This window comes from Anopheles moucheti, chromosome 2 (assembly GCF_943734755.1).
Source record: "Anopheles moucheti chromosome 2, idAnoMoucSN_F20_07, whole genome shotgun sequence".
Lineage (NCBI taxonomy): Eukaryota > Metazoa > Arthropoda > Insecta > Diptera > Culicidae > Anopheles > Anopheles moucheti.
The window spans coordinates 101,439,986-101,465,671 of record NC_069140.1 but is presented as its reverse complement, the minus strand read 5'-3'; the positions used below and the strand labels follow the sequence as shown (position 1 = coordinate 101,465,671).

Sequence of the window (25,686 nt, the reverse complement as noted above, 5' to 3'; positions counted from 1 at the left end):
ATGGTGGAAGAAAATCGGGATAAACAACTACGGTTTGCTTGATTCTTTTCCCAGGCACTCCTGCCTGACAAATGCTATCCTCTTATAAACCAGCACCAACTGAAAGGAAGAAGAGAACGGAAAGGAATGATGCATTCATGGGGAGGATCCGGTTTGAGCGTAGGAAATGGTGATGAGCACTGTACGAATATCGCTTCAGGCACTTCCTCCTAACGCATCAATGTTTAGATTTATGATCTGAGTTATGGCGCCTACTTCACGTCCGGAGAGCAAGGTACACTTCAAAGATTGATCTTTTATGAGAAATTCTTATCCTTCAAAACTAACTTTATACACTTCGGATGTTCCGCTAATAACAAAATAATCTAGAAGTGCGGTCGACTTGTGGAGACGTTCAATTTTACACTTTTGTAAATTTTTGTCCGGACTTTAACAGATAGCAATGACGTCAGCTACAGTCGACATCTTATTAAACGATTGATTGTGATCGAATCTAACCAATATTATTTAAAAAAAACATTCAACTGTGTATAATCCGATCTTCGCTTCGATTTTAACAAAGGAATTGATTTTCTTTTTCTGAAAGCTTGATGGAAAAAAGTTACGGCCCTACAGTAGAAAATGGGAAAATCATTCCATGGAAAGCAATTCAGCCTTAGCCAGTCCATCACGAGCTGAGCTGATTGAATTTTGTCCGTTTTGTCCATTAGTTCTGGGATCGCTTCATTTCTATTAAGATTGCCACTCTCTTATTCTTCCATGCCATTTACTCAAACAGTGTCTACTTCCTTCGCTTTAATGCAAGACGTGGCACGTTAAACTTTCGCTTTCCTCCAAACATTTTTGGGAGTAGTTTCTAAGAGTGTTACGGACGCCAACCATCATCATCTTCACTACTTGGCAAAACCAACTTTAATCAAACCATAAAATGTGTTCATCATCGGTTGGTGTGATTTGAAAAATGGAAAACTTTGTTAAAAGAAAATATGCTTCGTGAGGCGATTGTGGTGCTTGCAGGCCGTAAGGGATGAAGGAAACTAAGATTTCCAACCAGAGCGATAGCAAAAATAAACAACTCATCGTTCGAAAAGGTTTGGCGATCGACAACCGCACAGAAGCGAGCGAACATGTTAATGCACTTTCCATCCATTGAAGTACGAAAAAAGTGACAAGGTCCCTTTTCGGTGCGGTATCAATGATCGATGGGGTGCAAATAAGTGATCGAAAAATAATGGGCTCGTCCCAACGTAGCTAAACAAAAGTTTTCTTTTATTTTAACCTTTTTGCCAGAGTCGGCTTTCGCTGTTCATTGTTCGCAATATTCGTATTTTTCTCGTTTTTCAACAAGTATTCAAAAAAAATTGAGAAAAATGTTATTAAGTACCAAACTTTCAAACCTAATTTACCATTTATGCCACAGTGATCATTTTAAATGTCGACATAAAATCATCCATTGTCGTTAGTAAAATGCTCCACTTACAATTTATCTTTGTTACCTTCTTCGCTGCTGTTACCATCTTAACATGAGCTAACAGTTTACTTAACGATCTCGTCTCGTAAAACGTCTTCGTGATTGAAGCTTTTGTTTTACGAGTTTTATCTCGTTTCCTTGTTAGCAAGCATTTCACCATCCGCTTAATTGGGTTTGAAATAAAAATTAAACAAACCTTGATCGAGACGTGCTCTATTGATCACCAGACCATGTGCGCTGATTTTCAAAAACCCAATTCCGGAGCCCCAAATCCCGTAGGCAAATCAGATCTACATCGTGTTTGGTGCAGTGAAAGTACTGATAAACGAGCCTATAAAACTGATAATTAATTCATCCACCAGTACGAGGAACCGCGTGTTGAGTCCGTACACGTGCGATCGAGTGGAAAATGAAAATGAATGCATCATGCTTGTTTTGCTCAATTTTCCTTTTCAATCAATCAATCTCTTCGCCTGGTACCGTTCTTGGATTGGGTGTGGTAGAAGTTGTTTGGATGAGGAATAAGTGCCAAAGGTAGAAATTTATCGAATCCATTTAATTTCGTCGATCAAACGAGAAAAAACCCTCTTTTGTAAAGGTTCATTATCAAAATGGGTGCTGTGTTAGTATACACATTTTACACCTAGCTGTAAAAATGAAGCTCATTCGAGTCCTCGAAATTTGGTTAATCGAGTGTCTTAGGGACAAATGTCTAAGAATAAACCTATCAGAAAAAGTATTACATTTCGAACCAACTACTGAATTCTTAGGGTTTGTTGAAAGAGTAAATTGGCTTGTCTATAGAGCACATATTATTAATTAGACTTTCTTACAAACAACAACAGACGCAGATATATAATTATAACAAACCGTTTCTGGATTGTTTTGGATTCAAAGCTCATTTTAACCGACAACAGTATTATTCTGGTGGAAGCAAACTACCCACAAAACCAACATCGGCACCACGCAAACTATGTTCCATCCCAAAAGGAAACTATTGAAACATTTAAAGGAACACTGCGAATGCAAAACAAGAACCCCTTCACCGAAATTCTAACCGCAATAACAAACGAACCAACCATCTGGTGTCCAAAAGTTGAGAAACCCCTTTCTAGATTGTATCCCAAGTGCGGAATTACAATTTTCGAGCCCGTTTTCAAACTGCCCTTCTTTGTGTGTTTCGTTCGAAAATGTCCAATATATCCCCTTTTACAAACCTTACAAAATTATGCTATCAAACAGGGGCCGTACATATCAATATCTTTTGCTCTTGGTGTTCGAGACCCCAACACTCCTAGGGTCATGGCGTAAAGCAAAGATCCAACACCAGCGGTGTGATCTTAACAAGACATATTTAGGCGACCAAACGACAGTTAATTAAAATAGCAGCTTTCGACCCACTGCCCACCTACAGTAAAAGAAAGGGAAGGCTCTCTCTCTCTCTCTCGCTTCCCATTCGCTTAAAGGATGCCTTGTTGGCTTTCCTTTCCTGGGACGCCATAAACCGGCGGCGTAAGCGTTTTTGCTGCTGGTGCTGATGAAGCCGTTGATCTTCATCTCATCAGCGCCGTGACCTCCTCAAAGATAATCTTTGACTTCTATTTTTACGCCCGTGCCGTAGTCGCGCGCCCATTCGAATGTATTTATGCTCACCCCCCACAACATGGATATATCTTGATCGAAACTCATGGGTTGACACGGGTTCGGCCACATACAAGTGGTATTTCTCTTTGTTTTTGTGCAGCCTTTCACACTCGAGCATGAAGTGTTTCAACGTGTTGCGGAAGTTTTGCTTAAGAAATCTCTTCCCAAACGATAGCCGCAGATGATAACGGGAGATGATCACACCAAGAGGGTGGTTCTTCTGTTTTACTGTTGGTCAAGTGATGATTTTCAATTACCTGCGGGATCGTCTACCGCGAACGTACTTTTATTCATATTAATTCCTTATGTATCATATATATGACCTACTTTATGTTACTGCCTTATCGTTTCAAACCGAAAGAACGAACAGTAAACAGTCCTTTCCATATGGGACAGTAAATGTACACCATTAATCTTCGTTAATTACTTATCGCCAGCTTTAAAGAAAACGACACTACTTAATATCGCAACAGTGTTACTGCCACTGCCTCGCTGGTAATTAAACGTACTTCCCAGCGACTGTGCGCGAGGCAGAAACAAGTAATTCCAACTTGCACCGGAACGGAAACAAAAATAAAACCAACCAACGGGCTCGCGTGCGTGTGTCATGAGGTCGCGAAAAGGGACGTTGGGTGGGGGCAGTAGTTGAGATTTGTGCTCGCCACCGGAACTTCACCGGAACAATGCCAAAGCGCCACAGTGTGGTCGAAACAAAACATAGAGAGCGAGAATCACGATTGATGACCAGCCACCCGTAGAATCGTAAAAACACCCAACACGCCGGTCGGGCTACAGACAATCATTAGCTAGATCAACACCCACCAAACCAACTTCCACTCTTCCTCGCGCTTTTGTCCAAATGGATGTGGGCCGTACAGTAGATCATCTAGGGCAAGATACCACATTGCGGCGCATTGGGCCACCATAAAACAACGAACAAGTGACAGAAGAAGGTACAAGTCTAACGGGGTAACGGAGCACACCCGGTGTGGTAAAGACTACCGGTACCGGAAACGGTTCGTCAATGGAAAGAAAACGGAAGATAGAACGGAAGACCGGATGACCTGCTAAACGGGTGGCAACCGGCGGATGAGTTGAACTGGAATAACGCGACTGGACATAGAAATCTGAAGCCATGGACAACATACCGCAGAACGGCCGGTTTATTTTTGGATGCATCAATCGGTAGATGGGAACTTTATTGAGCCATGAGCCATTTCCTAGGGATTCTGCAGCTGAGGGTTTGCGCTGGAAGCAGCTGGAAGTCATTCTACTGCGTTGCTGGAAGGGCAGGAAGATCGGCTACAGGCAGCTCGGGAAAACATTTCACCTACTGCGGAAATTAGGTTCTAGGTCAAGTAGAAATAAAATTATACTCTCACACAATCCAATCAGGTTAACTGTCAATGCAGTTGCTGAGGTTATATTGATCATTATTGATCATAACATTGAGGACTTAGACCAAGATGACAAGTCTTGTTTAAGCCTGCATCTAATCATAGCGTAAACAATTTTGAATGCGCGATGCTTGGAGCTGAACAGAGCTTGGCCACTATTTACATCCAACATCGTAAGAAGTGTACTCACAAACTCACATGGTGCATACAAACCAACCTCCAATAATACCATTAAGTTTGCAGTGACCTCCCCATCGTTCCGTAAGGAACACAATCCATTTCTCGCGAGAGAATCCCAGTTCCCGGCGGATGAATCGATTTTATTGACGCCTTCGTCGTTCGCCCACACTGCCAAACACACACTCAAATGGTTGACTTTGAATTTCGACGATACACGACACGCATTTATGGCTGTCGAACAGAAAGTAACAAACGGTAAACGGATCGATAGTAAATTGATTGAAGTGCGATCAAATTTCCTTGCACCGCGTTTGGCTTCGTTTCTTCCTGCCGTGCAATAAACCGTTTTCGGCAAACTGGCTTATGAGTCGTCGGTGCTGCAGTACGAGAGCTTTCTAGGTGTGAATTGTCAACTTCTTTTACGATGCGTTCCTTCTCGTTCTACTATCCCGGCAAAGTAATCGAATACGGTGATCGATCTAATTTATTTTTGATGGAAGCACATCAATTATTGGTTCGTGTATGGCTAGTGGCAGCGAGCATTGAAGTGGCAAGACGAAGACGAAAAAAAGGACGGATTATGTCGCCTATCCATTTATTTCAGTTGCTACTTTTAAGCGTCAAATTGTAATGAAATCTGAGCATTTAATTGACCACGGGGGATTGTAGAGATGTGTTAGCTGGTGCTCTTATTGATCCAAAACCATGTTTATCCATGATGTAATAAATCAATTTAGCAGTGCAACGTTTATGAGTTTGTTCTCATTATACCGCGATGCATTATGTTATGCTTTGTATATAAAACCGATGCATGAAATTATGCGTTTGTCGTAAACAAGCAGTATTCGTCGTTATTTGGTGTAATGAGATGATATTTTTACAGCTTGTAATAAAGATGTTACAATACGACTCCATAAAATTGATTGCATTTTCGCGAAGAAGCTTAGGAATCTTTATATGGCCAGAAAAAATTTAAATAATTTGGTGCTAGATTCAGATTATACGCTGGATTTATTAAAACTTCACTACCAAGCTCCATGAGGTTCTGACAGAGTGGACTGGACACTGGGTAGTTGCTTAAATACCACTTAACTTTGTTTTAATTGATAATAAAGCCTTTTTTTCATTTTACCGTAAATAATATTTCCAAAAATAATCCAAATCCAATAATCCAAATATTTTAGAGTGAAGAAGATAATTATATGATTAATTAAAACATTCTGCTGTCTGTCCTGGTCGCTCACCTGTGTTCCGGAAGCCGTTTCAATTCGGCCATGTCGAGCTCGAGCCGCAAATTGGCCACCTCACACAGCAACCGATCCCGATCGACCGTAATTTCCTTCAGCTTTTCCCGCAACCAGTGATTCTCCATCTCCAGCTCCTGGGGCGAAATGTACTCGCCCCCACCTCCGGGTGGTGCTGGCTGCACCTCCGACTGCATCGTCGAATGTTGCATCGAGTGGGCAGACAGTGAGGTGGCCAACTGTACTGCCGGGTTGATAGCTTCCACGAGGTTGCCAATATTGGAGACATCGCACGGCGAAGACGCCGGTTGCATGCCGTTTGCAGCGGTTGGTGGTGCCAAAGGGGACACCACTGCCGGAGCCACACATTCGCTGTCGCACATTGTTGCGAGAGAAGAAATTTAACCTTCTTTTATTTATTCTCTGCTTGATTACTTCACCACCAATTCACTTTTCCCTATTCACGCGGGAATAGGCCAAAAGGATCGCGGAAAGATATGTAGCTTGGTTGATCCCTAGTCGGAGCTCGTTTGCGTCGCAAGCAGAACTACACTTCATTTAGACATGCACTTTCATGCAAAGCTTTTACAATGCAAGCCGTAAGAATCACGTGTGCCGCTGCTCTTTGCACATCCTTCACCATATCACCACACTGCTCTCTCGATTAGCCTAATTGTGGCACAGATAACTCTCACCTGCAGGCTTGCAGGCCACATACATATATGCTCCAGCTGTTGCACTCGTTTCGTTTCGAGCGGGAGAGCAAGCTTCTCGTTGCAATTTTTGGATACACCACGGATGCTGGAATACTACCAGCAAAGTAAGACCACACACTCACGGACACAAACAAACGAACGCATATCCACCCGGGGTCACTAACTCACACTTTTACACGCGGCGTTGTTTTGCCCTAAACCGGATTTTTGCCTCGCAAGGAACCGAACCCTTCTGCCACGAGGATTCCGCTGTGAACGTTGCACACCACTTTTGTTACCGGCCCCATACAAAGGGTTGCCTAATGTGCGTGCACACATACACACACGTACACACACTACCTACACACTTTATGCTGGTTCTTCCGGGTATTTACACACGGTAAAACCCTTGCCAAAAAGGAACGCACACGACAGACACGCTGTTTTGGCCAACTTTGCTCATAGAACTAGGGCACAGGTAACATTTGATGATACTCCTTCTGTCAAAATGGGTTTCAATGACCTCGCCACGCGTGATTCACATTTTGCCTTCTGCAGAACAAACACAGCAGCCCGGTGTGGCACGCACTCTTCTTTTTTGCACAACACACAATTACACTACCTGCTTTACCTTTGCCCGCGTGCGGCAACGCATGCGGCTTTCGGGGAACACAGGCTTTAAACACTGTATTAGGTATCGGTTTTTACTTGCTTTATGTGCAGATTGCAAGATACGAACGGATGAGTTGCGTACATTGTATTGTTTCACACCAAACAGTAAGCGCACACAGCGTACAAAGCCGCAACACACTAACCGCGCGCCAAACGAACTGTCGTTCTTTACAGCTGTTTGATTACGGATAATCGTCAACTAATCGCATCGAACGAGTAGAATAGCAAAGCACAAATACCTTAATTACACAAAAAGCCCTACAAAAGCACGTGTTTCAACTCACTGCCGCTTAGTTTATGGATCTTTTTGTTATCTTATTTGATAATTTTCCTAACGCGGAACGACGCTCACACGCCTTGCCAGCTTCGCGCTTCAACTAACACTGCGTGAGCAAAGGGTGCACACACCCAAGGAACAATTTTTACACTGAATCTAACAGTTTCACACCGGCAGAACTGCGTCGCGCTCTCTCTCTCTCTCTGAGATTTTTCCCATCCCTGTCGTTCATTCCAACTGATTTCGTTGCCTTCTCGCTCTACACGAGGACCCTACTGACAAAGGTATAGCATTTCTCATGGCATCTCCCTCTGACACCATGTAGCTATCCCTCTTGGCAAGCGAGCTGGCTCATCGTATGGAAACCTAATCGAGAGAAGAAGTCTAATCAAGCGGCGTGACAGGCCTAGGTGGCTATCATAATGAGAACAATAATAATTTTGTGATTTATTCGCTATTTATTAATAACTTTTTCTATGCTTATTTAATTATCACTTCGCCTTGAAGCACAAAAAGCACTAGTACGGTGCTCTTCAGTGTTGTGTTGGCAATGTAATGTATTGTAATTAGGAAGCAGTTGGCCCACTTTTGATGGTTTACACAATTTTACTCACATTTTGTACTGACTATTGCACGTGCGTCCTCCGCCGTCAAAAGTAAACACATACTGGAATTCCATATCACAAAACCAAAGACCTAGAAAAGTGGGACAGCAATATGTTGGAACAGAATGAGATGTCATGATACATGGTTCCACTTTGTCAACAGGGTCACAAAATCCAAGGCCCAGAAAAGGGGGACAGCAACATGATGTTGGAATGAGATGTCATGTTGTTGTTGTCACTTTGGCAATACGGAGGGAAATTATTGAAGCAAAAGTAAACAACATCCTCCGAGATGGATGAAACAGTGCGTAAATCAGACAATGTTTGTCGTCTATGCTTAAGTCAAGATAAAAAGCATCTTATTCCTGCTTCAGTATTAATAAACGCTTCGTTTTCGATCCAAGACGTAGAACGGTTTACCGGCATTCAGGTAAGTTTCAATCGTGACACGGTTGTCCCCTAAAGTGTTCAACTACTTCCTAAACGTCGTCTTTCTTTGCAGATACAACAAGATGAAAGTGTTCCGATTGCGATTTGTACTGATTGTGGCGAGAAGATAGAAAATTCTGTCGCCTTTCGTAAGCTTTGTGCACATAATGATGCTCTTTTTCGACAACTGTTTGGTTTGATGGTTGAAATCACCCCACAAGATGATCGATGTTCTGTTACTTTATCAATGCAAGCGGTAATAGATCATGTCGAGGAACTCAGTATGGAATCAAACTGCACAGAAATATTGCACAACACGGATACTGAGGAGAATGGTGATGAAACCGAAGAAGCGTTCAACCAAACATTGAACTATTCATCACTGGAATTGAACCCGGATCGAATGGTGGTTGAGCTTGATGGGCAAGTAGATTGTGCGGAAGATTCGGAAAAACAATCAAACGGGCCGGAAACAAGCAATCCGGTAAATCCTCTGTCTTGCCCTCCAGACGGACGACGGAGTAGCAGTCAAGTAATCTTCAGATGTCCGTATTGTTTCATTGAAATGACGCTTAAATCAAATTTACAGCATCACATCAGAAATGTACATTTGAAGAACACATCCAAAACGTGTTCCATGTGTGGGGAGACATTCTCTTCCTACTACGCCTACAAGTATCATAAGGTGAGTTGAAACATGATCGAGAGAAAATATGAATTGGACGTAAAATTGTTTATCTTAATTTTTCAGGCTTCCCAGTACGGGAATCGCGAGTACGCAGCGGAATGTGGTATTTGTTCAAAAAAGTTTTGCAATGTTACCACTTACAACGCGCATTACGGACGATACCATGCTACTGCGGATGAGAAAAATCATCCCAAAATGAGGAAGAAGCAACTGTGCGGTATTTGCGGCATGATGGTAACGCAACTTTCTACCCACAGTTTAACCCACAGTCAGGAGAGACATTTGGCATGCCCGCACTGTCCAATTAAAATGGCAGATAAAGGAAATCTATCACGCCACATCCAAGCAGTGCATTTGAAAAAGGTTGTGAGAACTTGTGAAATGTGTGGGAAAGAGTTCTTGCATGTAAATCTGTACAAATACCATATGGTAATGGAACAGAGGAGAAACTTGTGACTGTCGATCTCTCAATAACTTTTTGTTCAATTCGTTTTAGCTTTCGGTGCACGGAGTTGGGAAAACGTTTGATTGTGACATATGTTTGAAGAAGTTTAAAACACTTGCCGTACTGAAATTTCATAAAGTCTCTCTCCATAGTAATGAGAAAAGATTCGAGTGCGGCATTTGCGGGATGATGTTTAAAGTGAAGTAAGCATATCCGAGTTGGGTGGGAAACGTGGAAGTAAATGTGGTGTTTTTCTTTGCAGACACACACTACGGACGCACGAAAAACGTGTACATTCCGTTGAGAAACCGTTTGTCTGCAGCCAGTGCCCTAAGCGCTTCAAAAGTCCGTATGGTAAGAAATCTCACGAGCTCACACACAGTGGAATAGTTTTTTCTTGCACGTTTTGCGAGAAAGCATATCGGTACAAATCGTTGCTGCAGGCGCACACGAGGAAGCAGCACTCAAAAATGGTAGAGATAAATAGGAAAAGTTGAAGGCCTATGTTACATGGATGGTTTCCACTACTATAAGGCTATTGTATTGTGAAAAAACATCAATTTCACAGCACAAAACCATGAATAACACATTACACTAGATAAAAATGAATCAAATATCAAAATTTCGAAATCGTTCGATTTGTTTGTGTTCTATAAAAACCTTGTTACTAGACAATACCTTGGTGTAATAACCTCATTCGAGTTTGACAACAAGCCAAACAGCAACGGGTGCTCATGTAAACAAACTGTGCGTTTGTGCGAAATGGGAGAATTTCGACGCGATTTAAACGGTATTTGTCGCTTATGTTTGAGTGAGGATGAAAATATTCTTTTTCCGGCTACTAAGTTCACCGATTCTACAATGACGGTCGACGATATAGAGCTAATTACCGGAATACGGGTAAGTTACCAATGGTCAACTCTCGCTACCGTTTGCTGTTTGTGATGCTGTGTTTTATCGCTTTTGCAGGTTATTACAAAGGAAAACAAACCCTATGCTGTGTGCATCGATTGTAAGACCAAATTGCGAATGTTCCACGCGTACAGATCGTTCTGTTTGAGGAATGATGTAAAGTTTAGAAAACGGTTTGCGGAGAATGCTGCAGAAGCGACAGCCGATTCTGTAAATCCAGAATTTGCCAATGATCGTCCTGGTAGTACAAGTCCCAGCGAAACTATCGAGGAATGTAATATGATGGATGCAGCGAAAGAAAAAACGATAGAACTTGAAGAAATTGAAGATAGTTCAATCGATGATGCTGAAAAAACAATGTACTCTCAACGAAGCTATGAGGACATGCACGAGGATTCATATGATTCCATAACGTATGCTGATAATGATACCCATATAGAACCCTCAAATGGGAATGAATCTTCACTACAGGAAGCTCCGGAACAGCCAGACAAACAGGAAAGCCACAGTTTGATAACTGCTGCCAACGTTGCTATTGCTGAAAATCCAAATACCGAAGCGAAGCTTGGAAAGGAACTTTGTACGCTTTGTGGTAAATTAGTAACGTCGGCAGATAAGCACATGTTGACACATTCGACTGACCGAATTTTAACTTGCGAGTTTTGTCAGAAGAAATATGGCAGCAAAGCATACCTTAAGCATCACGTGATAGCTGTACACATGAAAAGAATCGTAAGGACTTGTGAACCATGCAACATAGGGTTCAGATACGTTGACTCTTACTACGCTCATATGGTTAGTATTGCAGAAGGATTTAGCGAGAGTAGTTCCCCAGTATCCACGGACACCCTGGATGTTTCTTTTTCAGAGAGCAAAACACAACTACGGAGTGCCGTTTGAATGTAAAATATGCAATTTGAAATTTCGCCATCGAGGAGGACTGAGAAATCACAATAATCAGAAGCATAACTTTGCGAGCAACTGCGAATGTCCAATTTGCGGAATGATATTTCAAGACAAGTGAGAAATGTTCGATGTTCGAGAAACGTGTTTAATTGTAAGTAATAAATGTTTTTTTATCTCATTTTGTAGGAAGGGTCTAAGGGATCACAGCCGAGTACATTCGGACGAGCAACCGTTTGCCTGCAAGTATTGCCCAAAACGATTCAAAGGTCCTACGGCTTGCAAGGCACATCAATTGATTCACGAGGGTGTAAAGTTTCCTTGCACAATATGTGATAAAATTTACGCCTACAAAACGTTGCTGAATGCACACATGAGGAAAGCACATATAACGGAAGATACAACTAATCCGGATAGCTCATGATTCCCTGGCTTTTCCCGTGTACTCCTATTTGCTGATTCTTTACGTTGGCAAAAATAAATCGTTTAAACTAAACATCTGGGCTCCTTATTTTTAGTGTAATTGGTGTATGATCGGAAATTTTTCAGTACATGACCGTGCCGTTGCCGCTAGCAGCCCTATTGACAACACTGCAATGAAACTACGAAAAGATCTTCACAATAAGTGAGTAAATTTGTGTAAACCATCAAAAGTGCATCAGAAAAAAGTAGTAAGAGAAAACAGCTAAAAATTATTTAAACAAAATCAAAATCTGCATACAAATATGCAAAGTTAGCAATTGATATCCAAATCCGTTCACCTCCGTTTAAACATAGCACAACGTGAAAGCGAGCTGTCAAAGTTGTGTTTATTTTCTCGACAAATCCATCGTCGCTTTGCGTAGTTCAAAACAAACAATTTCTGCGATATGACGAGCGCTTTGCGTGATATTTCTAGTATTTGTCGGTTTTGTTTGAGCAACGACGATGTCCTATTTCCCGTATCAAGTGTTCTAAATGCAGTACTTACGATGGAAAACATAGAACGATTCACTGGCATACAGGTGAGTTGTTGACGCGTTTCAATCGTCCATGGCACCGTTCTATGAGTATAATGCATTTGGTGTTTTGTTTTTCAGGTTTGCAAAGAAGCAGACTCGTTGTACATGATTTGTTTGGATTGCCATAATAAACTACAAAAATTTGCTGGATATCGTAGCATCTGCTTAAGCAACGATGTGCGTTTTAAAGCTCTATTTCCGAGAATATTCGAGAAAGCCATCGCTGATGATTGTTTGCCAGACGAATCGAAACTAGAATACGTATACAGCAATATAGATGTCGGGACCGTGGATCATAGCTACTGCATTGATGTACACGACAAACCAATGATAGAACACTGCGAAGAGCTAACAAATATCTACGTGGAGTACGAAGAACTTATGGAGGCGTGTGATAATGCAGAGTCTTTGGATGGAATGGTGGAGGAAATCGTGGAAGATACCGATTTACAGGATGCCACTGCCGTGATCACTGTAACGCAAGATAGTAATACGGAAATTTTACCCCGACACAATATGTTTGAAACCGTCGTGGAAGAAGAACTCGAAGATAGCGATCGTACTGCTGCTGAAGAGTTTCAATACGTCGACGTACAAGAGCCAGCGATAGAATCTGTTTCACTAAGCATTGAAGAAAATAGTGGAGCGGAAACGAAACAAGCGAAAGCCGTTAAACAGCTAGCTGCGAAGAAAAGCATCAGAACACATCTGTGCTATATCTGCGGCAAATTTGTGTTCCACATACCAGATCATTTGCTATCGCATACGAAGGAGCCCCAGTTTGCGTGCGACCGTTGTCCATTTGCTTCAACACGCAAATCAAACTTGAAGCTGCACGTACAAAATGTCCATTTGAAAAAGGTCGTACGAAGGTGTGACAAATGTGATAGAGGATTTAGTTACGTGGATTCGTACAGAGCCCACATGGTTGGTAGGGAATCAGAGTTACTATCAATATCAAATTGTAATTCATGCCAATTCTTTCCTTCTAGCGTGCGAAACATAACGAGGGAGAGCTTTTCGTTTGCAAAATATGCTTCATGAAATTTCGCCATCGTAGTGGCCTGAATGGTCACATCAATCGCAAACACAATGAAGAAAGCAACTGTACGTGCCCAGAGTGTGGCTTTGTTTGCCAGGACAAGTAAGAGATTTCCGTGTAAATGGGAACTTGTTTAAGTTTGCTAAATATTCGCACATTTTTCAGGAAAGGACTACAGAACCATAGCAGAGTACATTCCAACGAGAAGCCGTTCGTTTGCAAATTTTGTCCGAAAGCTTTTAAAAGCCCGTACGCACGCAGGTCCCACGAACTGATCCACCAGGGAGTTGTTTTCTCATGCACACTTTGTGTAAAGTCTTATCGTTACAAGTCGCAGTTAATAGATCACATGAAAAAAGTGCATGGCCAGCATACTAGGAAAGTGGCCGATAACATGAGCTAACCCCACTCATCGATGGTTGGTAGGGCCGCAGCTGCAAGGGCTCTGGAAGACTTATGCCGAGAACTGTGAACTGCAAAGTGAAAATTAGATGCAATTGTAATCTAACAAACCTCCAAATAACAAAGTGATTATGTATTAATTTTAGTTCTGAATGATTTGACCAAATAAAAAGGAATTTTCGTATTATTTCTGCTCAACAGGTTTCCCTTCGCTTATTCAAGCATTAATTTGCGATCAACTACTCCAGATTTCGTATCCAAAATCAGTGAATGTAGCTGTCAGGCAGTGTACACGCTGCTTAATGTTGTGGTTGTCAAATAGCCGAAAATGATGCTATGCCAAAACAACACGCAGTTGCTCAAAACTCACCTCGCAGGATGGAGCACATTTTGAGCGAAATAAGTGGTATTTGCAGGCTATGCTTGTGCGAAGGAGATGAAATTCTGATTCCTGCTAGACAAATACTAGATTGTCCGTCTGCTATAGACGATACAGAGCGCTGTACCGGAATTCGGGTGAGTTGTAATCACTCCAACGCTTGTTCCATGCGATGCATAACTTTCATATTTTGTGATTTTGCAGATAATCGAAGAAAGGAACATATCGTACAGCATTTGTGAAGACTGCAGTAGCAAGTTGAAGAGCTTTACATCTTTTCGTAGTTTATGTTTGTCTAATGATACGATGTTTAAGAAATGGTTCCCTATGTTATTCGAAAATGAACTCAGCGATGCTAAACGAGAACAATCGGAAGCTTTCTTTCGACTGGACCAACACCAGCCAAACAAAACAGAATCTACTGACCACATCGGGTATATAACATCGTATGAGGAACCATCGCTTGAGAATTATGTTGATAAAGCCGAGTATCTAGAGGTTGACTACAGTGAAACGGTCTGTAGTATGAACGACAGTTCAGCGAATGAATGTGACTTAGAGATCGGTGAGGTTGCAAAGGAAGATCTCAAGGTAGCTCTTTTGCATGATGTTGGAGCTGATTCTGCTAAAGAAGGCGAAGAAGACGAGCTGTTTTCCAAAAATGTGATGATAGAACAGAAATATTTACGTAATCTTAACCAAAGCGTGGAGTCTCAGTGCAGCATCAGTATAACAAAGTCGTTACAAGCTGGAAGCGAGAAATCGGCGAAAATGTCCCAAAAGCAGCTATGTCCGATATGTGGAAAAATGGTGTATGACGTATCGGGCCATAAGCTATCACACTCGAACGAGAGAAAGTATGCTTGTCCGCACTGTTCGATGGCTTACGGTCGTAAAGCGTATTTGAATTTTCACGTGCGATCGGTACACCAGAAAAAGGTAGTAAAAACGTGTGAAATTTGCGACCGGGATTTCGCTTACAAAACTGGCTATGATGCGCACATGGTATGTGTGAGAAATGATTTCACACTTATTTTTGCAGTATGGTAATGAATTATATCTTTTCAGCGAGCCCGACACAACGTAGGGAAGTGGTACGAATGTAAACCATGCAATATGAAATTTCGTCATCCCGGAGGCTTGAGAGCCCACAAGAATCGCAAACACAACGATGAAAGCAACTGCGAGTGTCCCGTTTGCGGAATGATATTCCTAGACAAGTAAGATGCGTGCCGCAGATGCGAGTGTGTTTTTGTAGAGATTAAGGAGATGTTTTGATATTTATTTCACAGAATGGGGTTGAGGAATCATAGCAGAGTACACTCGTCCGAGAAAATGTTTGCTTGCAAGTATTGTCCCAAACGCTTCCGAAGTCCTAACGCCCACAGGGGACATGAGCTAACCCATCTCGGAGTAACCTTCCCATGTCCACACTGCCCGAAATCCTATCGGTACAAACAAAATCTCAAAATTCACCTGTCGAAGCATTATGTATGATCATTATGAACAAATGTTGAATGTGTTTAACTTCTTATCTGTTGCCAGTTCACACTTAATTGTGGACTCGCCATGACTCGCCAGAACTGATTAATAATTTATACACCAGTTGTCGCTGTTGATGATCATCGAAAATTCTTATCAATTTTACAACAAGAATATTTGTACAATATTAAATCATGTGCTGTCCAACTGGCTGCCGACTGTCTGTTCAAAAAGCTCCTCTTGTCAGAGATGTCAAAATACCGTAGGCCGCATTTTGACAACCACGACGCGTCCGAAAAGGAAGGGAAAGCATCTGTTGTGTACAAACAAACAGTTTTTCTGTGCGAAATGGCGAGCTTTTCACGCGAAATTAATAGTTTTTGCAGACTTTGTTTATCGGGCAATGATGCCAATCTATTGCCTACATCGAAAATAATCGATGCCACGCTGACCATTGACGATATTGAGCGATTCACGGGAATTCGTGTAAGTGGAATGGGGACTATCATTTCTTCGCCCTAGCTAAATTGGGTTTCTTTTTCAACTTAATTACAGATTGAAGACGAAAACATGTCGTGCGTTATTTGCGAAGATTGTCATAACAAGTTGCTAAAGTTTACGGCGTTCCGCGCCTGCTGTATGACCAATGATGTACGATTTAGGAAAATGGTTCGAACGATTAGAGAACACGGTTGCGAAGCTGTAATAAGGATTAAGGAGAAAATGGTACATTCCACAATAGTTCGTACGGAAGCAAATAACGAACAGTACAAAAATGTCGTTGATGATAACTTTACAATTACATACGTGGAGTCAACGTTCGACGATCATGCAGAGGAAGTTGTTGGTGAAAAGAGCGTTGAAAATTCGGATATTGATGAGGAAGTGGTTGAAATCATCGTACAAACGGATTTGCAATCCAATCGCACCGAGTTGGACATTTCGGTATCGCCCGCATCTGTAGCAGATCAACAACACGACGAACCGACAGTAATTGATTCTTTTACAAATGATAAGCGAAGAAAGATAGCTGAGCGAAGTGTACCAAATACCACATCTCGTATAACCGGGAAAAGTAGAGAGGCTAAATTGAATAAGAAATACCCTAGAAAGCAACAATTATCCAGACCAACAATACAAAAGCAGTTGTGTCCAGTGTGTGGGAAGCTAGTGCAATATCTTCCGGATCATATTGTGTCGCACACGAAAGAGCAAAAGTACGCCTGTGATCATTGTTCAATGACTTGTAGTCGCAAATCTTATTTAAAATTGCACGTGGAGGCTGTTCATCTGAAGAAAGTGGTGAAATCTTGTGAATTATGCAGTCGAGACTTTACACACATATCGGGCTACGCAGCGCACATGGTTTGTATTTGAATTCGATTATGTATTGGATGGTTTTTATGAAACATTATTGAATTATTGCAGCGCGCGCAACATAATGTAGGAGAATGGTACGTATGTAAAATATGTAACCTGAAGTTTCGTCATCCGGGTGGCTTGAGAGGCCATAACAATCGTAAGCATAATGCTGAAAGCAACTGCGAGTGTCCAATTTGTGGAATGAAGTTTGAAGACAAGTGAGGATTATTGAATGTGCTACAATTGCTCAATTCCTAATCGCATTGTTTGTACTCATTTGCAGGAAGGGTCTAAAGGATCACAGCAGAGTTCATTCGAACGAGAAGCCGTTCGCTTGCACCTTTTGTCCAAAACGTTTTAAGAGCCCTAACGCTCACAGAACTCACATGCTGGTACACAAAGGTGTAGTTTTCGCGTGCACCTTGTGTCATAAGAGCTATCGCTACAAATCCTTACTAAATGCGCACATGAAGAAGGTTCATACGAAGGAGAATTTACGAAACGACCAATAGTTGAAGAATTAATACCTGAAGAATAAATTTTTAAAATGGACAGCTTGGAACGGAAATGTACGAACATGATCAAAGAGTTTAAATAGCACTTGACCATTTATAGCACGCGTTCGTAGAAACGCGGCTTAATGCCGTTCCCGAAATGACATTTCGAAGAGCAACACCAAATGCTGTTGGTAAACAAATTCTTATCCTGCGTGCGATGACGAACAATATCTGTGAAATTAATACCATTTGTCGGCTCTGTTTGTGCGACGACAATGAGGTTTTATTTCCGATGTCCTGCTTATCCGATTCTTCAATAACTGAGGAAGATATAGAACGATTTACCGGCCTTGAGGTATGTAGGTTCGGCTTTGGTACGTATCATACGTTGTATAGTAACATCCCTTTGCTTCGTTTGCAGTTATTCCGAGAAGAAAATGTATGCTACACGATTTGTATCGACTGCGCTAACAAGCTGAAAAAGTGCGTCTTGTTTCGCTCAGTGTGCTTGAGCAATGATGCTCAATTTAAGCTGATGTTTGCGGTGTGCATTGGGAGCAATGGAAAGGAATGTTTCAGCACAGAAAACGATAGTGTAACCGTGGAATCAGCGGTAGAACATAATGAATCCTCAGTAGAATTCGAGATAGTGGATATTAAAAACGTTCATAAAATAGAACAATTGTCGATCGTCGAAAATGGCAAGGAATCCAAGGTGAAATTAACATCAGAAGATCCACCGGTTGGTGAGCGTAACGCTAGCGGTGACGATGGATTCGAGGTCAAAAGTGAACAGCATAGCTATATACTAACGAATAGTGCGGTCATAAATACCGTTGAAGACGACGATGACGATACCAAAGGCATCAGCCAAATAACCGAGGAGGAAGCAGATGATGTAGAAGTGAAGGATTCTTCGCACAAACGGCTAAAAAGCACAACTCCGTCAATCTCTAACATCACAAAATCAAAGACAGGTCGTGCATATACCCGTTGTGATATCTGTGGGAAGACAGTATTGTATATAAAAACCCATTTGCGATCTCATGCAAATGATGAGAAATTCGCTTGCCCATACTGTCCACACAAAACACGTTACCAAAAACATTTAAATACACACATCAAGACGGATCATCGGAAGGAAGTGAGCAAAAGCTGTGAAATATGTGGAATAGATTTTTTTAGTCAGATAACCTATACCAAGCATATGGTAAGTTTCATAAGTGTTATGCTAAGTTCTGTCTCAGCTCACCTGACGCTTTCCTTTAGACATCCAAGCACGGAGCGGGTGAATATGAATGTGAAACATGTTCAAAGAAGTTCTCACAGAGAAAACTTTTCAATATTCATTTACGGCGTGCCCATAGGAAGGATCGACCGAAGAGACCGAAGAAACTTTGTGTCATTTGTGGCGCTCGGGTGACATATATTTCTAGGCACATACAAAGTCATACGCAAGAAAAAAAGTATCCCTGTCCCCACTGCTCGATCGAAATGGTAGATTCTGGAAATTTGGCTCGTCACGTACAATCGGTGCATTTGAAGAAGTCCGTGAAATCGTGCGAAATATGCAACATAGGATTCAAGTATGATGTCTCTTACAAATCTCACATGGTAAGCAAGCGTGTCTCAAGCTTGTCAATAGCATCGTATACCTTAATTAACACTTTAATCTACTCTCCGATTATGATTGTTATGCACGATAGCTCAGAGAACATGGTATCGGTAACACGTTCGATTGTAAACAGTGTCCAAGAAAGTTCAACCATCGAAGCGGATTGGAAAGCCACGTAGCACGTGCGCACAGTAATCTGCGAAAATTTGCATGCAAAATATGTGGTATGGAGTTTAAGATTGGGTGAGCAAACAATTGTTTTAAACATCATCAAGTACAATTGTGTTCACAATTCGACTGCTTTGCACTTGCAGGAGCCACCTACAACGGCATCAGATGGTCCACTCAACAGAACAACCTTATGCGTGCAGCCAGTGTCCTAAACGATTTAAAAGCAAAAATTCTCGAAGGACGCATCAACTGACCCACACTGGTATTGTTTTTTCATGTAAACACTGTGATAAGTCCTATCGGTACAAAAGTGTGCTTGATACGCACATCCGCCAGAAACATCCGGAAACAATGACTGTCGATACGTAACAGTACGCAGAATTATCCTTTTGAGGTTACGGTGCGTTGATATTTAGAGAAATCGCTCTTGAAAATTATATAACTAACGTCTATGTTTAAAACATTTAAATAGTCCTCACGCTCCGAGGATTCATCTACTGATACTTTCACTACTTATTACTTCAAATGCATACACATTACCAGAAACATTGAGACAATTTGTAAAACAAGTAACATTGAATTGAATTATGAACATCAGAGAAATATAATTGAAAATTGGTAAATCTCTATTCAATTTAATACACTTTTTGTTATATCATAAATGTATGAATATGGTAAAAGAGATTCAGTGCGCTTGACCATTTATAGCAAGCGTTCGTAGAAACGCGGCTTAATGCCGTTCCCGAAATGACATTTCGAAGAGCAACACCAAATGCTGTTGGTAAACAAATTCTTATCCTGCGTGCGATGACGAACAATATCTGTGAAATTAATACCATTTGTCGGCTCTGTTTGTGCGACGACAATGATGTTTTATTTCCGATGTCCTGCTTAACCGAATCTTCAATAACTGAGGAAGATATAGAACGATTTACCGGCCTTGAGGTATGTAGGTTCGGCTTTGGTACGTATCATACGTTGTATAGTAACATCCCTTAGCTTCGTTTGCAGTTATTCCGAGAAGAAAATGTATGCTACACGATTTGTATCGACTGCGCTAACAAGCTGAAAAAGTGCGTCTTGTTTCGCACAGTGTGCTTGAGCAATGATGCTCAATTTAGACGGATTTTCACGGGTAATAGTAGAGAATGTTTCCGCAAAGAAAACGATAGTGCAACCGCGGAATCACCGGTAGAGCAGTATGAATCGTCTATAGAATTCGAGATAGTGGATATAAAAAACGTTCATAAAATAGAAGATTCGTCAGCAGATGAAAATGACGAAGAATCCAATGTGGAGTTTGAATTGGGAGAACCGCCGGATGATGATGCTAGCGGCGATGATGGATTCGATGCCAAATGTGAGCAGCATAGCGATGCACTTACGTATAATGAGCTGAACAAATCCATTGAAGACGATGACGATACCAAAAGCGCCATTCAAAACATTGAGGAACAATATGAAAAGATTTCGCCGCGTAAGCTTGCAAGAAGTAAGCCTTCTGTTAATCCAAAAAGCACAAGATCAAAGACTGTTCGTAAGTATCGCCGCTGTGACACCTGCGGGAAGATGGTATCGGATTTGAAAAGTCATTTGCTAAGGCATACGAAGGAAAAGAAATTCGCTTGCCCTTACTGTCCACACAAAATGAGTATGCGATCCAACTTAAACATACATATCAAGGCTGTTCATCTGAAGGAAATTTGCAAAACATGTGAAATATGTGGATCAGGATTTGTTAATTACAACTCCTACAAGAACCATATGGTAAGATTGGTAAACGATATTCGACAAACGTACCCTTCAAGTAACCTTGTTTGTTATAGGCCTCTCAGCACAGCGCCGGCGAATATGAATGTAAAAATTGTTCGAAGAAGTTCACGCACATACGTACTTACAATATCCATGTACGGCGGTACCACAAAACGGATTGCATAAAAAAGAAGCCAAAGCAACTCTGTGGCACTTGTGGCGCCATGGTGACCAATATCGCTACGCACATGCAAACTCACACGCAAGAGAAAAAGTATCCTTGTCCCCACTGTCCGATCGAAATGGTGGATCGTACCAACTTGACCCGTCATGTGCATTCGGTGCACTTGCAGCGGGAGGTGAAATCGTGCGATTTATGCAACATAGGATTCAAGTATCCTAGTTCTCACAGATCTCACATGGTAAGCGAGCATGCCTCGAACATGGAACACATTACTCATTTATTTATACCCCGGCTATTTGCAGCTCAGGGTCCATGGAATCGGTAACACATTTGATTGCAGTGAATGTTCAAAGAAGTTCAACCATCGAAGTGGATTACGAAGCCACACGGCACGTGTTCACAGCAATGAGCGAAAGTACGATTGTGAAACGTGTGGGAAACTGTTTAAGGTGAAGTGAGTATTGGAGCAATGCGTGAAGATGCTCAACTTGAGTTCAATTGTCACGATTGGTTTATTTTCTTGCAGGTCGAGCCTGGTAAAGCATCAACTGGTTCACTCGACAGAGCAACCTTATGCATGCAATCAATGTCCCAAACGATTTAAGAGCAGACACGGTCGAAATTCCCATCAGCTGACCCACAGCGGGATTGTTTTCCCATGTCCACACTGTGAAAAATCCTATCGGTACAAAGACGTGCTAAGTATTCACATCCGACAAAATCATCCAGAAGCGAAGAAAGTCAATCTGTAGCAACTCAAAGGCTGATCTGCTAAGAGATAGTGGTAGGTTGATATTCGGAGGAACCGCTCCTTTAACAAAGCTTGTATAACGCCAGACCACGTAGTACAATGCAAGACATGTTGAAGACAGTTGTCTACGTGAGAAAATGTGTCTGAGTCTCCTTCGTACCGAAACTTTACACCCCGAATATTACCCAAAATTCTGAGAAAAATTCTCTACCGAAAACATCCATCCTGACTAACAAAGTTGGGACTGTATATAAGTTATATGGTTGCTAATACAACTGGAACATGATCTTTGTTCAAAGTTGACGAAACTCTCTTAGGGCCGAGAGGAACATGCTTAGAAGTATTTTAGGTTACGTATGTGTGGAACAATCAGAAAATCTGACTCACCTGGCATAATTCTAATGGGCTGATAATGTCTTTCCAATGGTACTGGACGTCTCAGTTCGTAAAGTCCTTTTGGGTAGCCCGTCCACATGGACAGTGTTAGGTCCAAATGAAAACGGAGTGATGGCGTCGAAGCATTCGTCAGAAACCAGGCAGACGAAGCACACTCGACCGTGGGCTGTTTAGAGGATTCCTGCATCAGGCCGAGATACGCTTTACTATACGTAAGTAATACGTACCTAAACAGATTAAAGATATGAAAATAAAATCGTAACAGAAGAAATAGTTAAATCAACGAAAATAAAATTAAAAACGTTGTAATAGTTTTTATTACGCCATACAGACACACCATGTTGGTAATCTTTTGGTAAATTATTATGATGTTAACATACAACTCACACAACTCATATATCGGAAATGAGTCTATCGCCAAACCTGCAGGGACGTTCAGCGCGCAGCATGAAGCGCAGCTGTCATCATTTCTGCAGGAAATGTCTTAAACGGCGCGTTTAACAATTCAATCAAACGGGCCTCCGTACGACTGCAATCCATCCGTCGTGTCCGTAGCATGGTTTCATCGACAATCCCAATCGTATGTCGTTTCTGACGCCAGATAATCAAAACTCATCGTCATGCGTACATCGTGCCTTCCCTCGGGGAACAAGCATCGCTATGCAAACACCGAACGATCACCAAAACGTAGCGGCTGAGCGTGATGGCCCATTAAAATCAATCAAAATGAAAGATCGCATATATAGCAGTAAATTTTGCGATTTAATGGTTGCACGAATGTGCATTGGCTGGATATGCACTGCTGGGTTGCTGGGGAAGGATCTCGGTTGCATCCGTTTATTGGCCGTTAATGTGATGGTCTGGATGGCCGACACCGATTCACAAAGGTGTCTGGGGTTGGTTGCTTCCCCAACCGCTTCGGTGCATCGGTGTCAAATGTTGATATCCTCCCCAGACACTGACCTGCCCGTGAGTTCTGGTGGACGTTAGAGCGGGGAAGTGAACAGGCGAAAACAAGACATCCCATTGGCATGGTGTGCAGATCAACACGCGAAAACTTCAACTAATTACGTTGATCGTGAGTCTTAAAATCGTCACTCGGTGGGTATCGCGGATGGGGCTTGTTTGCAGAGATACATGATTCCTGATTGAACCGTCAGTAGTAGGTCTGATTCCCCCAGCCGTGTATAGCTGTGGTGCAGCGGTTGTTTTGGAGCCCGGGATCATAAAGCTTTGTCCATAATAGGTCGTACAGCCGTTAAAAGCTTGACCGCAATCAAGCTTTTGTCGATGTTTTCAAACTCTAAAATTTGTGAAATTCCCATCCAATAATTCTCACACCACTTAAGGCACTTCTTTGTTTGCCGTTTTGTTACAAGTAGTCGTTAACAGTAATCAATTAACGATGCGGAAAGAAACGTAACAAACGATAACGTCTTAACGGTCAAATCACTCAGTGCACCCACGCAAAATGTCGATGGATCTTGGTGCACCATGGAAGTCGTTAGTTGAAGATCATTAGCTGTCAACTGAAAACAAAAATCTCTGCGAGTGGTATCGTCTGTTAGCACAGGTATGTAGAGTCACAAAAATTCACACATTTGAAATAAGGAAGCAGCAGTCATCGTAGGAGCCGGTGCGAAAAATGACTCGGACAAAAGAATATAATTAGGATGTCATCCGAAGGCTTCGATCGTGAATACGAGGGTGCGTTGTTGGCCTGCTGGGAGCACCAAATCGCGGAGTCGCATCGTTTCATCCTCAATTAACACGTCATGCGCACCGTGAGCAGCTTAACTTCGCACCCCAATGGGAGCCCCTTTGTCTGTGATGTCCCCCATCCTTACGTACACGCGCACGTTCGATCTTGTCGCCAGCTTTCGCTAAAGGATGATGCTACTAAATCATTACTAAGTACGTGCATGAGAAGCAGCAAGATTTTAATCTTATTGCCGCATCCTTCTCACCACGGAGGATGGTTTCGGACAGCACAGGCAAAAAAGTATGGTGCTCCCGGAATTTGTAAAGCTTTCAAACAACGCTCAACAAAAACCAACAAACCAAACTTCACTCCCGGGGCGCATTACGAAGGTTCGGGAGCAGGCACCATGCTGTGCGCATCTTGCTTCCGGGATGTCCTGGTGATATCGGACAGGCTGCACAAACGAGTCCAAGCCCAAATTCACCGAATATCAACACCCGAGCTCGGGGTTTGTGTGCTAAAGATCGCGATATTTTTCTTGCCTGCTTACCGAATCGAAACGAATGGCGATGATGTGCGTTTGCAATGTAGGCACAGCTTCAATATGTATCGTGGGCAAATCGGATTTTTTTTCGGTTGGTCGCTTTGCGTTGTGCGCACGTAATCGTAGTCTCATAAATCTAGATAAAAAATGACATTACACGACACAAGCTTACCGGGCGCACATACGCAGCCGGTCAGAGCATTAAGGCGCACGCGTATAATGCAAACGCAGGCGAATGGAATCACGATCGATTTCTGGCTGGAATCCTTTCGGAGGTTTCCTTCCCTCAACCGCTGTCCCAGGGTTGGGACACTAATTTTAACACCTTCAGCAAAAAGGGCTGGCCGCCAGTACGGTTGGAATGCTCGGCATGGTGTTCCAGCTGGTGTCCTAGCTTCGGCTCGTGGTAGAATGGTTTGCCGAGTGTGAGCGCAAAAATCGCTTCCCAGTGCTTCATTCCTGCCAGGTCCATGATGGTGGGAAATAAATTATGTTTTATGAATTAATGGAAACGTAACGATAGCGCTTCCATGCGAGAAGACGGCGAAAGAGAACACTGATTATTGAGATGTTTTTTTTTTACTGTACGATAAGAAGCCTCTGTGGACCAAAAGGGAAGCTTGGAAGTTGGTGACAACCGTGAATAAATTACGCGTCCTTTATGGATAAATTATGCTCATTACACGGCTCGTAGACGCAGTTTGCAATCCATGTTCTCTCGGTTGTTTATCGTGTGGATCTTCACTCCCCGCACGGTTGCCTACTGGCATCTCGTTTAGTACCTGATTTAGTGACACGTGGAGCAAATGTTTTGTCTTAACAAGAGGACGGTGCGAGAACAATT

At 42.2% G+C, this 25,686-nt stretch overlaps 7 protein-coding genes across 7 annotated transcripts in view; 6 read left to right on the top strand and 1 right to left on the bottom strand.

The window, feature by feature from the left end:
* Window positions 1-6,319, bottom strand: part of LOC128298019 (IQ motif and SEC7 domain-containing protein 1) — a 147,205-nt gene extending 140,886 nt beyond the window's left edge. The window contains exon 1 of the mRNA XM_053033748.1: window positions 5,937-6,319. Within this exon, the coding sequence (XP_052889708.1) occupies window positions 5,937-6,319 (383 nt within the window). The remainder of the gene's footprint in view (window positions 1-5,936) is intronic.
* Window positions 6,320-8,477: 2,158 nt separating this feature from the next.
* LOC128300745 (zinc finger protein 626-like) lies at window positions 8,478-10,449 on the top strand. Its single transcript, XM_053036926.1, has 6 exons — window positions 8,478-8,615; window positions 8,688-9,146; window positions 9,204-9,299; window positions 9,366-9,731; window positions 9,799-9,950; window positions 10,010-10,449. Exons 1-6 carry the CDS (start codon window positions 8,478-8,480, stop codon window positions 10,242-10,244), a joined length of 1,446 nt encoding a protein of 481 aa, XP_052892886.1. The 3' UTR covers window positions 10,245-10,449.
* Window positions 10,450-10,460: 11 nt separating this feature from the next.
* LOC128298022 (zinc finger protein 652-like) lies at window positions 10,461-11,999 on the top strand. The gene is made up of 4 exons (XM_053033752.1): window positions 10,461-10,647; window positions 10,717-11,454; window positions 11,528-11,679; window positions 11,752-11,999. Exons 1-4 carry the CDS (start codon window positions 10,510-10,512, stop codon window positions 11,984-11,986), a joined length of 1,263 nt encoding a protein of 420 aa, XP_052889712.1. The 5' UTR covers window positions 10,461-10,509; the 3' UTR covers window positions 11,987-11,999.
* A 440-nt stretch (window positions 12,000-12,439) lies between these two features.
* LOC128298021 (zinc finger protein 181-like) lies at window positions 12,440-14,152 on the top strand. The gene is made up of 4 exons (XM_053033751.1): window positions 12,440-12,566; window positions 12,642-13,490; window positions 13,556-13,707; window positions 13,771-14,152. Exons 1-4 carry the CDS (start codon window positions 12,534-12,536, stop codon window positions 14,006-14,008), a joined length of 1,272 nt encoding a protein of 423 aa, XP_052889711.1. The 5' UTR covers window positions 12,440-12,533; the 3' UTR covers window positions 14,009-14,152.
* A 233-nt stretch (window positions 14,153-14,385) lies between these two features.
* Window positions 14,386-15,978, top strand: LOC128298023 (zinc finger protein 77-like). Its single transcript, XM_053033753.1, has 4 exons — window positions 14,386-14,523; window positions 14,591-15,391; window positions 15,455-15,606; window positions 15,679-15,978. The coding sequence occupies exons 1-4, from the start codon at window positions 14,386-14,388 to the stop codon at window positions 15,881-15,883; spliced, it is 1,296 nt and encodes a 431-aa protein (XP_052889713.1). The 3' UTR covers window positions 15,884-15,978.
* A 139-nt stretch (window positions 15,979-16,117) lies between these two features.
* LOC128300738 (zinc finger protein 729-like) lies at window positions 16,118-20,057 on the top strand. Its single transcript, XM_053036914.1, has 10 exons — window positions 16,118-16,354; window positions 16,424-17,233; window positions 17,297-17,448; window positions 17,514-17,741; window positions 17,786-17,818; window positions 17,899-18,082; window positions 18,149-18,937; window positions 18,997-19,341; window positions 19,434-19,585; window positions 19,657-20,057. Exons 1-10 carry the CDS (start codon window positions 16,118-16,120, stop codon window positions 19,880-19,882), a joined length of 3,156 nt encoding a protein of 1,051 aa, XP_052892874.1. The 3' UTR covers window positions 19,883-20,057.
* A 263-nt stretch (window positions 20,058-20,320) lies between these two features.
* On the top strand, window positions 20,321-22,827 carry LOC128298020 (zinc finger protein 160-like). The gene is made up of 5 exons (XM_053033750.1): window positions 20,321-20,458; window positions 20,525-21,280; window positions 21,340-21,687; window positions 21,752-21,903; window positions 21,976-22,827. The coding sequence occupies exons 1-5, from the start codon at window positions 20,321-20,323 to the stop codon at window positions 22,199-22,201; spliced, it is 1,620 nt and encodes a 539-aa protein (XP_052889710.1). The 3' UTR covers window positions 22,202-22,827.
* The last annotated feature ends 2,859 nt before the right edge of the window (window positions 22,828-25,686 follow it).

Bases quoted from the DNA above. Each gene is read 5' to 3' on its own strand.
- LOC128300745 (XM_053036926.1), top strand. From the start codon at position 8,478: ATGGATGAAACAGTGCGTAAATCAGACAATGTTTGTCGTCTATGCTTA. The intron at 9,300-9,365 runs GTGAGTTGAAAC...TTAATTTTTCAG, and splicing joins ACGCCTACAAGTATCATAAG to GCTTCCCAGTACGGGAATCG. The intron at 9,732-9,798 runs GTAATGGAACAG...AATTCGTTTTAG, and splicing joins ATCTGTACAAATACCATATG to CTTTCGGTGCACGGAGTTGG.
- LOC128298022 (XM_053033752.1), top strand. From the start codon at position 10,510: ATGGGAGAATTTCGACGCGATTTAAACGGTATTTGTCGCTTATGTTTG. The intron at 10,648-10,716 runs GTAAGTTACCAA...TCGCTTTTGCAG, and splicing joins AGCTAATTACCGGAATACGG to GTTATTACAAAGGAAAACAA. The intron at 11,455-11,527 runs GTTAGTATTGCA...TTTCTTTTTCAG, and splicing joins ACTCTTACTACGCTCATATG to AGAGCAAAACACAACTACGG.
- LOC128298021 (XM_053033751.1), top strand. From the start codon at position 12,534: ATGGAAAACATAGAACGATTCACTGGCATACAG. The intron at 12,567-12,641 runs GTGAGTTGTTGA...TTTGTTTTTCAG, and splicing joins AACGATTCACTGGCATACAG to GTTTGCAAAGAAGCAGACTC. The intron at 13,491-13,555 runs GTTGGTAGGGAA...CTTTCCTTCTAG, and splicing joins ATTCGTACAGAGCCCACATG to CGTGCGAAACATAACGAGGG.
- LOC128298023 (XM_053033753.1), top strand. From the start codon at position 14,386: ATGGAGCACATTTTGAGCGAAATAAGTGGTATTTGCAGGCTATGCTTG. The intron at 15,392-15,454 runs GTATGTGTGAGA...ATATCTTTTCAG, and splicing joins CTGGCTATGATGCGCACATG to CGAGCCCGACACAACGTAGG. The intron at 15,607-15,678 runs GTAAGATGCGTG...TTTATTTCACAG, and splicing joins GGAATGATATTCCTAGACAA to AATGGGGTTGAGGAATCATA.
- LOC128300738 (XM_053036914.1), top strand. From the start codon at position 16,118: ATGTCAAAATACCGTAGGCCGCATTTTGACAACCACGACGCGTCCGAA. The intron at 16,355-16,423 runs GTAAGTGGAATG...ACTTAATTACAG, and splicing joins AGCGATTCACGGGAATTCGT to ATTGAAGACGAAAACATGTC. The intron at 17,449-17,513 runs GTGAGGATTATT...ACTCATTTGCAG, and splicing joins GGAATGAAGTTTGAAGACAA to GAAGGGTCTAAAGGATCACA.
- LOC128298020 (XM_053033750.1), top strand. From the start codon at position 20,321: ATGACGAACAATATCTGTGAAATTAATACCATTTGTCGGCTCTGTTTG. The intron at 20,459-20,524 runs GTATGTAGGTTC...CTTCGTTTGCAG, and splicing joins AACGATTTACCGGCCTTGAG to TTATTCCGAGAAGAAAATGT. The intron at 21,688-21,751 runs GTAAGCGAGCAT...GGCTATTTGCAG, and splicing joins GTTCTCACAGATCTCACATG to CTCAGGGTCCATGGAATCGG.